Source organism: Hyperoodon ampullatus (assembly GCF_949752795.1).
Source record: "Hyperoodon ampullatus genome assembly, chromosome: 10".
NCBI lineage: Eukaryota > Metazoa > Chordata > Mammalia > Artiodactyla > Ziphiidae > Hyperoodon > Hyperoodon ampullatus.
The window spans coordinates 42,779,706-42,797,548 of record NC_136923.1 but is presented as its reverse complement, the minus strand read 5'-3'; the positions used below and the strand labels follow the sequence as shown (position 1 = coordinate 42,797,548).

At 41.6% G+C, this 17,843-nt stretch overlaps 1 protein-coding gene across 1 annotated transcript in view; it reads left to right on the top strand.

Moving 5' to 3' along the window:
- The window catches only part of LARS2 (leucyl-tRNA synthetase 2, mitochondrial), a gene marked incomplete at its 5' end in the record, with an annotated part of 168,528 nt that overhangs the window by 104,826 nt on the left and 45,859 nt on the right, over positions 1 to 17,843 (top strand). Inside the window, 4 exon segments of the mRNA XM_079712817.1 lie at positions 3,526 to 3,633; positions 4,826 to 4,985; positions 13,725 to 13,829; positions 16,847 to 16,962. Of these exon segments, the coding sequence (XP_079568943.1) occupies positions 3,526 to 3,633; positions 4,826 to 4,985; positions 13,725 to 13,829; positions 16,847 to 16,962 (489 nt within the window).

Here is a 17,843-nt window from a genome sequence, read left to right as displayed (position 1 = left end):
ATCTCGTTCCTTCATCTGGTACATAGCCCTCTGCCTTTTCGTCTTGTCTTTCTTTCTGTGAATGTGGTTTTTGTTCCACAGGCTGCAGGATTGTAGTTCTTCTTGCTTTTGTTGTCTACCCTCTGGTGGATGAGGCTGTCTAAGAGGCTTGTGCAAGTTTCCTGATGGGAGGGACTGGTGGTGGGTACAGCTGGCTGTTGCTTTGGTGGGCTGAGCTCAGTAAAACTTAAATTCACTTGTCTGCTGATGGGTGGGGCTGGGTTCCCTCCCTGTTGGTTGTTTGGCCTGAGGCGACCCAACACTGGAGCCTACCTGGTCTCTTTGGTGGGGCTAATGGCGGACTCTGGGAGGGCTCACGCCAAGGAGTACTTCCCAGAACTTCTGCTGCCAGTGTCCTTGTCTCCACGGTGAGCCACAGTCATCCCCCACCTCTGCAGGAGACCCTCCAACACTAGCAGGTAGGTCTGGTTCAGTCTCTTATGGGGTCACTGCTCCTTCCCCTGGGTCCCAGTGAGCACACTACTTTGTATGTGCCCTCCAAGAGTGGAGTGTCTGTTTCCCCCAATCCTGTCAAAGTCCTGCAATCGAATCCCACTAGCCTTCAAAGTCTGATTCTCTAGGAATTCTCCTCCCGTTGCCAGACCCACAGATTGGGAAGCCTGACGTGGGGCTCAGAACCCTCACTCCAGTGGGTGGACTTCTGTGGTATAAGTGTTCTCCATTTGTGAGTCACCCACCCAAATTCCAGTTATGGAATTTGATTTTATTGTGATTGTGCCCCTCCTACCATCTTATTGTGGCTTCTCCTTTGTGTTTGGATGTGAGGTATCTTTTTTGGTGAGTTGCAGTGTCTTCCCATCGATGACTATTCAGCAGTTTGTTGTGATTCTGGTGTTCTTGCAAGAGGGAGTGAGGGCACGTCCTTCTACTCCACCATCTTGAACCAATCTCATTGCTCTGACTTTTTTTTTTTTGAGGTATAGTTGATTTACAATATTATGTTAGTTTCAGTTATATAATGTAGTGATTGAAAATTTTTAGAGATTATACTCCACTCATAGTTATTTTAAGATATTGGCTATATTCCTTGGGCAGTACAATATATCCTTGTAGCTTATTTATTTTATACATAATAGTCTGTACCAAAAGAAAGCCACTTTAATAGAAGTAATGAACAGTCAGGAACCTGAAGCAGGACTTTTACCACCTTCTCAAAAGTCAGTTTTCACTCAGGAAAATACTGAAACATAATGGTCCTTTTGGGCAACTTTACTTGACCCATAAAGCATTTTGTATATCCTATGGAAAGCCATCTCACAAGCACAGATGTTGGAACATATGTATTGCATTGACACATGTTGATCTGCTTATTTTACTTAAAACTAGCAACTCTGGTTTTCCTTGATCCTGCCCTGGGAGATTGGGCAATACCGTTTCATCAACATCATGAATTGGCTTAAGCATAGGTCATGCTGAATTATGAAGTTTCAAAACTTACCTAAAATATTTCTGAATCTTTGTCATCAGCTATTTGGTTTTTGTGGATCTCCTTTCCAAATGACCAGGTAGACTATAAAATACCCACGGTTTCTAATTAATGACATTTCCTCATAAAAAACGTTTTTATCTTTCGTGATTAATGGTCTGGAAATGGAAGAACCCTAGAATCATTTTGTTGAAGATGACCTATAAACATGAGCTGGGTAGTTGTGTCTCTGCATGAGGATTATGCCAATTGTCACATAGCTAGGTTCCTATTGGTAGCAAAAAGGAAGGGGACCTGTCTTTACTGAGCCTTAGTGTGACGTTGCGTTAAAAGGACAGCTTGAGCTCTTCACTGCGGCTTTCCAGTGCTCTCCTTTTCCGATTTTGCACACACGTCTGGTTTCTATTTTAATATTAGTGTAACTCCGTTCCCTCTTTGCTTTTCTCTCAAGATTGACAGCCTTATGGCAGGAAGGCTCACCCTGTTATTGACTGGTCATTGCACCCTACTGTGGGCTGGGTAGGCACTCTTTAGTTGCTTCTTTTCCTTTCCTTTCTTTTCTTTTTGGAGCTTTTCTTTCCTCACCCACCCACTTCCTATGACTTTCCTTCTCCTCTGTGGTCCACCCCCCAAATCCTTTATATCTCTCCCTACTTTTCACTCTGTTACTTTTCTTCCCTACCCTCCCACTATTTTTCTTTTCCTTTGATTCATTTCCACAACCCGTGTCCCATCTTCTGTGATGTTAATAGCATTTGGCATTGCATTTTGATCAGTTACCCAACTAATAGCAGCAGGCTCCATGTGTGCATTATTTAAACTTCATTTCAGGGACTCTGGCACATCCTGCTTTGTGTATGCCCAAGTCTCCAATGCCTAGATGAGGTCCTTGTGTTTAGGGTTGGGGAATTAATACCCTCCTCGGAATAAACAAATGAATGAACACATTGCTGGTCAACTTGATGGTGTCCATAATCCACAATTTCTGCCTCAAAAGAAATTTCTGGATCTTGAAACTTGCAGGCTCTCCCGAATAAATGAGAATGGATAGATAGATAGATGACAAGTATAGAAAATGCTCTGTGTTGTTTATCACACGATAGAGTAAGTCTGCACTGTAGGCAAAATAATGCAGTTAGTAAGGTCTGGGTTTTAGTCCTGGCTTGTCCTTTCCTGCAGGCTTGCATGAGAAAGCTATACCCTTTCTCAGTGTGGGTTCATTAATCTGAAAGTGAGCTACCTTACCCAGAGTGTGTGAGAAGAGATGTGTGTAAAAGCACTTCATGAATTACAAAACACTACACGAATAAAGCATCGTTATGTTGCCTGTATTAGTCATAATACAATTAGGAATTTAAAATTGGATGCTTATTATAAATATATGATTTACTTTTAAACTTATTTGTTGAAAGAATGTATCTCATCTTCAAATAAAGGGATGGCATGAACTTGAGACCATAGAGAATAGTTTATTGAAAAGCCTCCCTTTTGTAGGATTTTAGGATTAAAATTAGACAACAATGAAAATGTGTGCTTTTAATAGTAAATGTTACACAAATAAATGTGATGGTTTCCCTTATGCTAATTTTTATTTTTTAAATAAACTTATAATGTTCTATATATAATACAGTTGAGTTGTAGAATAGCCATACCTGTGAATGACTTATCTTAGGGTTTAAAAATTCATAAACTTGAACTTCTTTTGTTTAGGTCCCAGGCTGTGGAGGAGAATGCACTAACCACATCCATCAAAGATGTTAATCATGGTCTCTCCTTGTTAATTTTCTTCTCTCTCTGAAACCTTGGCCCACTCAAAATAGAGAAATGAGTGAAACCCATCTCACTAAATTGGGTCATGATGAGTACATCTGTGTGACCTTTGCTGGACCTCTCTGATTGACAAGTGAAGGAGAAAAGGGCTAAATCCTGAGCTTCCTTCAGTGTCCCCAGTTCTCCCGCCCTAGCGAGCCCCAGATCACTTGCTTTGTCTTAAGTAAGCTGTGTGCTTCTACCTCTCCGTTCTCCTTTCATTCCTACAGCCCATGCAGGACGCGCTGGCAGACCTTCCGGAATGGTACGGAATAAAAGGCATGCAGGCCCACTGGATCGGGGACTGTGTGGGCTGCCATTTGGACTTCACATTAAAGGTGATCGAGCAAGAGCATCTCCAGCAATTAATGCTCAGAAACCCCCTTCTGCATTTTTAGAACTCTTTGAAGAGACCAGCAACTTGAGACTCTGCAGCAGTGCTATCCAGTAGAAAGATACTGAGAGTCACATATGTAATTTCAAATTTTCTAGTAGCCACATTTTTTAAAGTGCAAAGAAACAGGTGAAATTAATTTTAATAACATATTTTATTTAACTCATTACATCCAAAATTTTCATTTCAAGATGTGATCACATTGTAGGCCTTTGCTTCTCCACCAGGGTGAGGGATGCAGGTCTCTGAGCCACCTGGCTACTGTATGTGGAATGTCTTCTGTACTCTCTCCCTTGCCCGATATTTTATCATGAAAGTGTTTCCATCTTCATTCCTGGACCCACCTGAAAATGAGACATCTCCAGAGGGAACACTCTCAGTCCTGCAGGTACAGGGCCATATGGCTGTGCCTCTGAGGCCCCACGCCTGGCTCCATAGGTGACACCTAATTGGCACTCAGTCCATAGTGTGGACTTTTAGTTCTGGGCCCCAAGCGCTTTGCACATCATTGGCACTTTGTGAGCACATTTGAATGTGTGAAGGAAGGAGGATCTGGCCTCTCTGTTTCCTCTGTGTCTGTCACATAGTTGGCATTCAGTTGGTGCCTAATGTTTGACTCTCCCTTGAAAGGCATTTAACCAGCCCTAGGAGCACTCATTCTTGAGCTCAGCTCAGGCTGTCCTTTCTTTCCTATTCAAAATGGAATTAGCCTAAGTGTCTTTTTCTGGTTAGAAATGATGCCTTTATTTGTAACTTAAATCCTGGAGGAAAGTATAGCTCCTTTCTCAGGACGAATAACATTGACAGTTATTATTGATTTGTGAACAAAGGAGCCAAGAACCGGGGAAGGCATCCTTCTGAGCATGCTTTGACCCCCTTTGATTTGGGGCCCCCAGGTATGCCTGGTTGTGGGCACTGGGGAGGCCTCCTGAAAGAGGAGCTGTGACCCTCTTCTCTCTTGCCCTTTCTGCCCCTGCTAGGGACCACCTCAGGTCCCCACATCCCTGTGGCTATGGTCAGAAGCTGTCACCACTGTCTGGGATTGGGGAGGGGTGGGAGGAAGGGATATGGCTGGGGAGCACAGCAGCCCAGAGGGAGGACTGAGAAATGAAATGACTCTGCTTCCCCCCTGCCAGGTTGATGGGCAAGTCACAGGAGAAAAGCTGAGCGCCTACACGGCCACCCCCGAGGCCGTTTACGGCACCTCCCACGTGGCCATCTCTCCCAGTCACAGACTCTTACATGGGCACAGCTCTCTGAAGGATGCCTTTCGGAAGGCTCTCATCCCTGGCAAAGGTGAGTTGGCAAGTTAAGGTTAAGACGGGAGCATTATGCCTTATGTTTCACAGAGTTCACGGTCCTTTCACATATGTCATCTTGTGTGATCTGTTATTCTCCTTGGCCTAACTTTTCATGTTTTGATTTTAAAACATGAGGATCAAAAAGAACTTTGAAAATGTTAAGTTACTTTGAGTTACTAGTTTGTACGCTTCTTAAGTTTTTGTTTGAAAGCTCAACTCTTTCCCTTTAAATGTAATCTAGATTTAAAGCTCTTTTCTGATAGGAATAGAATCTGGTACTTAACTTATAATTTTATCATCATATAAAACTATACTGACAGGGACAGGAAGGAAACCAATGACAATTAGGGGAAACATTTCAATAACTTAATTTTAGTATCTTTAAGAATTCACACAGTGATCTGAGCAGACAAGCAGAGTCCTGCTCAATATAGGTCTTAAATGAGTGGATCAAGCTGACCTAGAGTTGGCATGGCAGGTGTTGGTCAGTGAGGATTGGGAAGTGCCTATGCATTAGTCAGTATTCCAGGGTTGTAAGCAACAGAATCCATCTCTGGCTAACCCAGGGGAGGAGGGGAACGTACTGGAAAGCTGTGGGGAAGAGCCAGTCTGGAAGAGGACTTGGACCAGACAGCCATGGGGGTTTGGGCAGCAGGAACAAATAGTCTCTTGCGTACCACTGACTGAGTGAATCTGCTCTCACCTCGCCCTCAGTGCTTGGGGCACTTGGTTTGAGATTCCTGTTGCAGAGAAGGGTGTTCACTTGGTTTAACTGGGGACCCTGGCCTTTTTGTTGTCCAAGGGAAGGCCAGGCACCTTCCTTGATAGACCAACAAGACTGTCATCAGTGAGGAAGGGGTAGCTTTCTAAAACTCAGAGGCTCTTACCAGAGGAAGGGGATATGATCCTGGGCAGGTGAAAGGAACTCCCCTGTCATTTAGAAGTAGGTCTCCAGAGAAATGTAAAATTTCTGTAAAAATCTCAGCCTACTTCACTTTTCATAGACTATAAACTTCAACCCAAAGCACACAGTCTGAATTATTGGAAGTCTATTTAAATTATTTGATTAATAAAAATTTTTGAATGGTGGCATAAAGTTTTTTTTTAATTGCTGTTCTTAAAATAGTCAGAATGAAAGATTTCCTGATCACATTGGAAAGATAAACAATGTCATCTCAGCTTATCTCTGCTTAGGACTTCTAATTGTTTACTTAACAACATTAATATTCAGATCAGTTAATACTTACTGAGAGCCTGCTACATACTGAGCACTCGGGGATGCATAGATGGCCGTTCACGGTCCTGTCTTCAGGGGGCGGAGGCGGAGTCATAGCAGAGGAGACCCAGATCCATATGTAATTCACTGGCACAGGACAGATATCACTTGGTTTCATCTCTTTTGTTGTTGTATATTGAAATGGAGAAAAGACTTTTAAGATTTCAGTGTATGCTTATAAAGTCCAGTAGCTATCTCTCTCGGTTTTATTTTCCACGTATTCAAAAGAAAGATTGGATTGTTTTCAACTGTTTAGTTTAAAGGGAAAACTCGTTGTTTTTACTTTCATGAGCATTTTGAGATTCCTTGAGGGCTGTGTTGGTTGAATAATATCTAAAATTGAAAAACTTAAAAATATAAACATCTGGCCTTAGATTTTTTTCCCATGGTTAATTTGGGGACACAAATTAAAATGAAGTAATAGTAGTAGAGGATTAACTAGCTAATAAGTTACAAAAGATGGAGTTCCTGACATGAAAGACACTATATAAATCCAAAACATTTTCATATGTAAGAAATTAAGAAATGATTTTAGCATATGCAGAGAGCAGTGTTTTCATGATAATTTGGATATCAGCAGACCTGACTTGGCCTGGTTATTTCCTTTTGGCGCTGAATGGCTCGTTCACTTTGTTCTCCCCTCTTTTTAGTAATCTCTGAAATAATTACCAATGGAACACTACACTTGGCTCTAAATTTTCTGATTCTAATTTTCAGAATGGAAATATTCTTTTTGCAGATGTCAATTTATTCAAAGTCTCTAGATTAATTTGCATGTCAAGTCTCTGGGTGTTGACATGTAGAATCAGTCGTTTATGGCCAGTACAGTGCTTGAGTATAATGCAGTTTTCCCAATGAATTAAAATTACCATATGAATATGGATTTATGCCTCCTTTGGCCTTTGAGGTCACATTTTAAATCTGAACATCTTATCACTAGTGTCATTTACCATTGCCATCTGGCTCAAATCAGGCAAGCAGCTTGGTTTTCCCTCAAATGTCCAGTTTTGAGGATAGCTAATGTTAAAGCAGTGACTGCTGCAAGTCATGGCAGCACACAGTTGGGACTGAATATATCACTTGCACAAGTTTAAATTCTCAAACATGAGTTCCTGCAGTTGCTAAGTTGATTTCTGCATATTGTCTCCTGAGTTGGCACAAGATGATCAAGGTTCTGATCCCAGATCCATCCTATGACTTAAGGATGGTCATTTCACCTTTTTAAGTTGAGTTTTCTCTGCAGTGCAGGTGATGAGGCTATCGAGCAAGGTGGGATGGAGCACTTGGTGGGAACAGAAGGAGCCCTGAGGGGTCTGAGGAGGAGGATGACACATGTGGACAGGGTGATGCTTGAGTCGCAGAGTAGAGGCAGGAGAGCTGGCTTACCCCATTAGTTAGGGTGAGAGATGGTGAAGACCCTAGAACAGTGGCCATCAGAATGGAGGGGCGAGAACAGCTCTGAGAAGTATTTGGAAGGCTCCTGGGACAACTCCCTGATTTCTGGCCTGGCCGACTGGGTTGCGGATGTTACTGACTAAATGTACTGTTTTTGCTCAGCATACTATAATTGGCCCAGATTCCTTTAAGATAGCAAAAATTAAGGTCCTTCTCTATACAGTTCTTGAAATTGAGTGTATTTCCATAATCATTGGCATTGCCTCCTTTTCTCAGCTGACCGCCTCTGATTTAAGTCATGTTATGTAAGCTGTGACTTGATAGGAACTAGAAACCATAAAAAGCATCAATAGGGAAATATCATCAGAGTTCTAGAAGCTGTTCTGACATTTCCTGGAGTCTTTTCTTACATTCCTAATATTAAAATATGCAAACCCTGGGGCATCGGAACCACACATTTCAGCTCTGAGTCACCAGTGGTCTACACAATGTATTTTTTGCCAAAAGGGTAAATGAGGTCTCCCTAATGGATGACTTAGAAACCCTGTTGTTATTGACACATAGAGAGAAGCCCCAGAACACTGAATAATTTATTGCTCCCTATTGTCTTGCCCCGTCTCCATTGATTCAGCATGGGGGTGGGACAAGGGGTAAGGAACAGAATCCTGTGGATAATAGTTTATTCTAGAATCAAACTGCTCCTACTAACATCCTTTCAGCACATATTAATAGATGCTGTGTGGAGGAAAGCTTCCGTGATGAGGTGACCTGGAATAAAGCAAAAATAAATAGGTTTCTTTGCTTCTGGACTTTTTAGTGCCTTCGCTGTGCTAACGTGCACTGCGACTGTCTACGAGGGGACGTCATGCAGCTCTCCTCACGCTTACTTGACCAGAGGACCCTGTTTCCACAGAGCGTGCCTGGGACCTAGTTGCAAGCAGCACTGCTTTGCTGAGTTATGAACAGAGACTTTGGTCTGTTTTTCCATGGGGCGTGAAAGACCTGCCTTTTTTGCAGTGGGGGCCCTGAGAGCAGAGGGCAGCTTCTTGACTGGAATGTTTCCTTTGTAATTACTAACTATTAAGTTAGTAATCCTTTGTATCTTCTAAAGCATTTAGCTGTGACTTAACCCCTGTATGAACTGCTTCAGTTACTTGGGATTTCTCCTTGGCTTCCTGCTTCATGTCACCAGCACATGACTAATGAGAAATGTGGAGAATGCTAGGCCTGGCCAAGAACTTTTTTCTAATTGAAAAACTGTCATAATAGACCTTTTATGTGGGAAAATGGAGAAAAATTCAACCCTTTAATGCAAGTACTCTACTTTTTTTTCATATTTTTCTTGTAATGACTTTATTGAGATATAATTCACATATAAAATTCACCCATTTAAAATGTGCAATTCATTGGTTTTTAGTATATCTACAGAGTTTTACAACCATCACCACTGTCAATTTTAGGACATTTTTATCATCCCCCAAAGAAATCCCATACCCTCTAGCAGTCACCCCCATTCCTCCTATTTCCCCCAGCCCCAGGCAGCCACTAATCTACTTTCTTTCTACATAAACTTTCCTGTTCTGGACATTTCATATAAATGGACTCATATGATATTTGTTCTTTTGTAACTGGCTTCTTTCATTTAGTATAATGTTTTCAAGGTTCATCCATGTTGTAGTCAGTACTTCATTTCTTTTTATTTCAGAATAATATTCCATTGTATATACCAGATTTTATTTATCCATTCATCAGTTGATGGACATTTTGTTTCTTTCCACTTTCCAGCTAGCTGCTATGAACATTCGTTCAGATTTTTATGTGGATATATGTTTTTATTTCCTTGTGTATATATTGGCTTGGCCAAAAAGTTCATTCGGGTTTTTCTATATGATCGAATGGAAAAACCCAAACGAATTTTTTTGGCCAACCCAATATCTAGGAGTAGACTTGTTGGGTCTTAAGGTAACTCTATTTTTAACTGGTTGAGGAACAATCAGACTGTTTTTTAAAACAGCTGTTCTGTTTTACGTTCCCAGCAGCAGTACATGGGGGTTCCAATTTCTCCGCATCTTTGCCTACACTTGTTATTATCTGTCTTTTTTATTATGGTCATGCTGGTGAGTGTGAAGCATTATCTCATTGTGGTTTTGATTTGCATTTACCTGATGGCTAATGGTATTGAGCATCTTTTCACGTGCTTATCGGCCATTTATATATCTTCTTTTTTTTTTCTTTTTTTTTTGCCGTATGTGGGCCTCTCACTGTTGTGGCCTCTCCCGTTGCGGAGCACAGGCTCCGGAGGCGCAGGCTCAGCGGCCATGGCTCACAGGCCCAGCCACTCCGCAGCATGTGGGATCCTCCCGGACCGGGCTACGAACCCGTGTCCCCTGCATTGGCAGGCAGACTCTCAACCACTGCACCACCAGGGAAGCCCTACATATCTTCTTTAGAGAAATATCTGTTCAGATCATCTGCCCATTTTTTAATTTAGTTGTCTTTATTATTAAATTGTAATAATTTTTTATGCTAGATACAAGTTTCTTATCAGATATATGATTTACAAAAATGTTCTCCAGTTCTGTGGGTTTTCTTTTCACTTCCTTGTTGGTGTCCTTTGAAACACAGAAGTTTTAAATTTTGTTAAAGTCCAATTTATCTACTTTTTCTTTTGTTTTTGGTGTCATATCTAAGAAACCATTACCTAATCGAAGATCACAGAGATTTATACCTATGTTTCTTCTAAGAGTTTTATGGTTTTAGATCTTATAATTAGGTCTTTAATCCATTTTTAAATGAAGTATAATTTTTATATATAGCAAAGGTAGGAGTTCAACTTTGTTCTTTTGTATGTGTCATAAATCTTTTAAATTCGTGTTCCCGCACACACTTATCTTAAAAATCAGACTGCTTCTGTCTTTATTTTTTGGTTTTTACTTAATATGATATCAGAAAATATTTCTTTGTTTTTAGGCAGGCTTCCCAATTGTTTTTTAATCCATACATAATATTCTGTCAACTCAAGTGTATCATAATATCCTAAATCTTCCCTATCATGTTGAACATTTGGCCTTTTTCATGTTTGGGCTATTATGGAGACAGCTCTTTGCCTCTATAGAATTACCTCCTTAGGAAACATCCCCAAGAGTGTGATTTTTTTGGTCAAAGGTTATGAACCCTTTTCTAGTTCTGTTTACAAGTTGCTTTTATTGGTTTCTGAAAGGGCTATATCAGTTTAGAGTGCTGTATCCAATGATATATGAATTTCAGTGCAACTTCACAAACAGTGATGGTACCCTTTTAAAATTTTTTCTTAACTTACCAGGTGAAAAATAATAATACTTCAGGGTTACTTTAATTTCCATCTCACTTTATAAAAATTAATTTGTGTTTTTAAAAATCTAGGTGATATATGTATATTACGTGAAATTTCAGAGGGTACTAACAACAGCAATGACAGTAGCCTCCTTACCCAACCACTTTTAATTTTGGGAGGAATTTGTTACTTAGGATATAAGTTCGATGGCTGTGACAGAGTCCTAGAAAAACAGTGACTAAAAGGACAGAAGTTTATTTCTTGCCCACGTGACATGCAGAGTGGGTATAACAAGTCTGTTTTGTGGGATGGTTGGGGCCGAGGCTCTTTCTGTCTTCCTACTCTGCCCCTCTAGGACGTTGCCCTTATCTGTGTGTTCTAGATTGTTCTATACTTCATCTGGGTCGCAGTAAGAAGGTGGTGGGGGAAGAAGGGCAGCTCCTTCCCTTTGAGAGTGTGACCTGCAAGTTGCTTCTACATTTAACCCCATGGCCATACCCAGTACAAGTGAAGCTGAGCAGTGCTGCCATTAGCTACGCAGTTATGTGTCCAACTAAACATTCTATTGCTGAATCAGAAGGAGAGACAGATACGGGGTCAACTGGCAGTCTGTGCCACCACTGTTTCTCTGGTATAGACCGCCACATGTCTGTATAATATGCCTACACTGCTGTCTCTCCATTCACCAGTTCTAGACATTACCTAGTGACTTTTATTCTCACTCCACCACGCCTCACTGTCCGTCCTCCTAATAACATACCATAATTGCAGAATTTGCAAATGTGTACCTCTTCTTTGAGAAGGGACCATATGGAATCAGAAATCTGGCTGTCCACTTTGAGGGTGTCAGCACTTCAGCAGCTCCAGCAGCAGGTGCCTCCCAGTCATGGTACCAGGGTGCTGGTTGAACCTCATTGCTGGAGACCCATTTGCATTGCATTTTCACTCTGTCCCCACCGTAACCCTGTCCTGTGCTTCCTGACACCCAAGGTGAAGGAAGATCGGAGCTGGCTTAGATGTTTACAGAGCCTATCTTTACCTCTCTGAAAAATAAATCCTAATTCCTAGGCTTTTTTTTTTTAAGGTTTTTCTGATGTGGACCATTTTTAAAGTCTTTATTGAATTTGTTACAATATTGCTTCTGTTTTATGTTTTGGTTTTTTGGCTGCGAGGCATGTGGGATCTTAGCTCCCCATCCAGGGATTGAACCCACACCCCCTGTGTTGGAAGGTGAAGTCTTAACCACTGGACCACCAGAGAAGTCCCTCTAGGCTTATTTTAACTTTGGGGTTTGTAGAACATATTTGAGATAAATCTATATAAAGTCTTAAAACATAGTGGGTGTAAATAGTAATAGTTCATAAATTATAACTGTAGTTAATTGCTTATGTTGCAGAAGTTCAAATGAACTCACTAATTGTTTACCACCTCTCATCCCTTCTTCCTTTGGGACTTTATTGGGGTCTTCATGCTTCCAGTCCTACCTATGTTCAGTGAAGATTCATGTATGTATGGTTTATCTCACTGCTGCAGTAGTTGTAATAAGCTTCATTTAAGATGACACACTGTTTGGATAATTCCAAATTAAGTGTTTTATTATGACCACATAAATATTGGTCCCCTGAGCCAAATATACTATGATTACATTTTCCTTTTTATATAACTTTCTGTTTTTCCTGAAGTTCATGGTGTCCTCATTTTTTAAATTTGCTTTGTGTTCTTTGAATTTCTGACTGTCTTCCCACATCCTCCCAGAAGCTCTTTAAAACTCCTCTCGGGGCTTCCCTGGTGGTGCAGTGGTTGAGAGTCCGCCTGCTGATGCAGGGGACACGGGTTCGTGCCCCGGTCCGGGAGGATCCCACATGCTGTGGAGCGGCTGGGCCCGTGGGCAATGGCCTCTGGGCCTGCGTGTCTGGAGCCTGTGCTCCGCAACGGGAGAGGCCACAACAGTGAGAGGCCTGCGTACCGCAAAAAAAAAAAAAAAAAATCTCCTCTCAAGTTTTCTACATATTCCAGCCTGTCAGATAATTTATCCATCCCCTTTTTTTCCTGAAGATGCTTCCTGGGGCTCTCTGTCCTGCTTAAATCTGACCTGGTCATCCTCCAGGCTTCTGCATATCTGTCATCCTGGGACTTCTCTCTGTCTCTGCTCTGCAAATGTCCCTACCCTCTTTTCTTTGTTGGATCCTCTGTTTCCTAGATCCTATGTCTGTCTCTTTCTTGATTTACTCCTTCCTTTTGCTGGACCACAACCTCTGGTATCTCCTTAGAAATGGTACATGGGAAGGAACTGTTTTGTCCTTGTATGTGTGGAAATCTCCTCTGTTCGGTCATTTTCTCCTTTCCAATCCACTTCCATCTTCAAGTGTTATAGTTTAAAATTTCAGCTATCTTTTAGTTTCACCATAGATAGATTGTTGTGCTTCTCATTCTTCTGTATACTTGAGGTACTTTTCAAAAGGAAAAGTGGGTGGTGGGAACATCTTTACTCCACCATCTGGAAAGTAAAAATGCCATTTTCATGTCTTTGGTTAGGAGCGTGAATGAATATTTTCATTTTTTTGTTTAATCTTTTGATTCTCCACTAGTGTGAATTATCTGTTAATACCTTCAAAGAACAAATTCTATAATAATTAGCACAAAAACACAGAAATTCTAAAGCTTATTTTTCTCACTTGTCTCCTCTGAGATTCAGATGGTGTTAGAGTCCCAGCAGACTGGCGTCCACAGTTGTTTGCTCTCATTTTCAGATTGCCTCACTCCCGTGACGGCTGTGAACATGCTCACCCAACAGGAAGTCCCTGTTGTCATCTTGGCCAAAGCTGAATTTGAGGGCTCTCTGGATGCAAAAATAGGTAAGTAGCCATTAAAATGTAATCAGGATAATGTACTTAGCAGGCTTAAGATCAAAATCCTAGCCTGGAAGAGCTGACTATATATTCCATGATCTGTTTTGCCTCTTTGTAAAAATGAATGTCCCTTCATTTCATCATCTCTTATTTAAGCATCATATTTTGAAAACATATCAAGTATACTGCATCTTGCTACTTGCTACTGAGAATAATGAAAAATGTCTGGCCCATGGATTTTGCCAGTAGAGCTAGTTGGTGAGACTTGCCTATACAATGTAGGGAACCATACAACTCAGATGAAAATCCAATTTCAGAATTCATAGAACCAACAGCAACTGCTGAGATGGGCGTTCAAAGCACACATGATCGATATGGGCTGGGTTTTGGTGAAGGCTTTGTGGAGGACGTGAACTTCAGCTACGTAAGAAAGGGTTCGTGAAATAGCAGTAAAATCGAAGTCATATTTAGAGCTGTAAATTGGATATCCTTGGCAGCCTTACTCATTCCTAAGAGTTCTAACCTATCATCACCTAACAGGAAGTCTGGGATTGAACCAAGGCATGAGACCTAATCATACCCCATCCAAGACCTGCCCTCACGGTAGACCCGAGCATCTCTCTACAACTTTCCTACTGTAGATTCCAGCCAGTCTCCAATGTGCCAAAACCTGCGGAGAAAGTTATTTCCACACTCTCTATCTCCTAGCACACAGAAGAAATAGCATTGCTTATTGAAATCATGTTTTTGGTCACAATTCTCAGATCCTTTTTTGGCAAACTGATTTGAAGAAACATCAACACAGAAAACAGATATTAAGCCACTCAAGTCATTCTCCTCTGACAATTTAAACCTAGAAAGTATATTGCTTAAAGGAAATAATTCCTTCTATTACTTTAATGCATTTTATAATTAGTAAAATTCATTAGTACAACCAGCCAAGATAAACAATAAAGGAAGCTCTTGTTGATGTGGCTTTTTTTCCCTTTTGTTTTTGTTGTTGTTTTAAAATATTTATTTATTTATTTATTTCGGCTGTGCTGGGTCTTAGTTGTGGCATGAGGGATCTTTTAATTGCAGCATGCAGACTTCTTTGTTGTCGCATGCAGACTCTTAGTTGTGGCATGCGAACTCTTAGTTTCAGCATGCATGCAGGATCTACTTCCCCACCAGGGATCGAACCTGGGCCCCCTGTATTGGGATCGTGGAGTCCTACCCACTGGACCACCAGGGAAGTCTCCCCTTTTGGTATTTTGAGTCAAAGTATTAACACAATATTGAGAGCTCTGAAGGATAAGGGAAAAAAAAAAAAGGAAAATCTGATTTTCTTGGGTATGCATGGAAAATCATTTTTCCTGTTGTCTTGATTTCCTGCACTTCTGTAATTAATGTTTTGTGAATTATTGGCTCTTGGCCTTCCAAGAAGAACAGAAACAAAAGTAAACAAGAGTTAAAGTGGTGTTTTCACCATCTCACCTGCATGTTACAAATAGTTCACATTCTACTGAGCCCCACATGACCAACACCGTGGCCCAGAGTGGTCTTTATGTGATCAAATAAATTCTGTGGCCACAAGGTCTCCATTTGAAGATTGCTCCTAGTTACTACAGACCACAAACTTTTGGAATGCAGTAAATGACTTTTTTCCCTTCTTGACCATGAACACTTTTCAGCAACCTTTATTGCTTGCCATTTGTTCTCACCCTTCAGTATCCTTCAAGTCCACTCTGAGAGTTTATTTGCTTCATTAGATGCTTTTCGTCCATAATCTCAGCTGGAACACTGCAGAACTTTCCATCATACCATGGAGTTTTCCATCTTACCAAGGAGCTTTAGAATGTGTGTCCCAAACATTAAATCACCCTTTTAGGGCAGCGTTCCAGAGAGGTTGTTCATGGACATCTGATGTAAGCATTTTGTGTATTACCCTTAGTTTTATCTCTCTCAGTTGCTGCGTGATGTGTAATGTCCACAAGGATGTCAGCAATTTTGACAGTTGACCCTACAGCAGTTCTCAACCAGGGGTTATTTGGCAGCAGGCAACATTTGGCAATTTCAGAAACATTTCTACTGATAGAGACCAGGGGTGCTCTTCAACATTCTACAGCACACAGAACAGGCCCCCCAGCAAAGTTCAGAATGTCAGTAGGACCCAGGTTGAGAAACCCTGGCCTACAGAACCAACAACTAAAAAGCCTGTTTGTATTAATAGCTGAAGGTGAAACAGCATGCCTTGGCCCTCTGGATGAGTGATTTACTTACATCCAACTCCATCTCCTCAAGGGCATATGTGGGTTGAAGAATAAATGTCTATTCAGAACATACTGTTGACTCTGGGAACAAAGCATAGTTTGAAGAAACACATTGGCCAGCTTTCCAGTTACTGACCAAGTGGATTTTTCTGGGGTGCTAGGAGCTGCTGGAGGAGTCAGCCCTGCTTCTCAAGAGAACTCCACTGCCCTGTGTCACTCAAAGGAGACACTTCCCCAGATGCTTGTCATTTACTATTTAAGTGACAGAAACACCCCAAATTGTATTTTTTTTTGCGGTACATGGGCCTCTCACTGTTGTGGCCTCTCCCTTTGCGGAGCACAGGCTCCAGACGCGCAGGCTCAGCGGCCATGGCTCACGGGCCCAGCCACTCCGCGGCATGTGGGATCTTCCCGGACCGGGGCACGAACCCGTGTCCCCTGCATCGGCACGCGGACTCTCAAGCACTGTGCCACCAGGGAAGCCCTCAAATTGTATATTTTAGAATTACAACTATTTTTTAAAAGAAACTAAGCAATGGAAAAAGACTTACAGGAAGTAGTGCCAACATGGTAAACTATTGTGTTAGGGTAGTGAGTTTCTCCAAGACTCTTCTTCATTTTCCCAATGAATATGATGTGGTTTTATAATTTCTGTGACTATAATCTTTTAGAGTCTCCCTTCAGGAGCTAACGCTGAGTGTCAGTGCTGTCAATTATTTTGTGATTTGGCCATTTGCAAAGGAGACGTTTTGTGTTTCTTCCCCTAAACAGGAATTCCCAGCACCAGCTTAGAGGACACTGTCTTAGCCCAAACCCTGGGCCTGTCGTATTCTGAAGTCATTGAAACCATGCCAGATGGCACGGAGAAACTGAGCAGCTCTGCGGAGGTCAGTGCCCGTGGAGGTGGCCGAAGAACTTACTTATAAACTCAGGGCCTTGACGTGAGCTTGATGACACATTTTCCTTTGGGTGCAAGTTACAACCTATCATTTCATTCGTACCCACACTAACAGTCTTGCAGCCTCGTTTCTTAATCTATGAAAACAAAATAATATTCTTTTTCAAGATCTAAAAGCTTATCAGCTCCAAGTTGAACCTGATCCTAGGATAGTGTGGTTATCAAAGCAACTGAACTTTATTTTGCGAATCTTCTGCTTAAGAAAAATGACCTCTTCCAGGGAAACTGATTCCTTGGGACAGGTGACCAAAATTGGCTGTTCCTTTTAGAGATCTCTGTTCTCCCCAGATTACTGACTTATTCCCACCTAAAGTTTGACTCATTTTTAGAAATCAGCAGAGAAGTTTTGAGTCATGTTTATTTGGGTTGTCTCTTGCTAGGTGGTAAGTCTGGCAGGATTTGAGCTCAGCCTTGACACCGAACTAGGCCAGAAATTATGATGGGAGAAGTAGGGTGAGGTGGGGAAGGGGGAAGTGGAAAATGGCTCAGACAGTGATTCTCGAACTTGAGCACACACCAGACTCACCTGGTGGCCTTGTTAGAACACAAATTCCCTGGCCCCCATCTGGAGATTCTGCTTCACAGTCCCTGATGCAACCGAAGAATTTGCATTTCTAACAGGTTTCCAGGTGATACCACTACTGCTGCTGATCCAGGGACCACATTTGGAGAATCCCTGGGTTAGAACTTTGCCACCCAAAGTCTAGTCCCAGGACCAGCAGCGTTGGCATCACTTGTTAGAAGTGTAGACTCTCAGACCCCACCTGGTCTACTGAGAACCCCATGTGATTTGTGTGCACATTAAAGTTT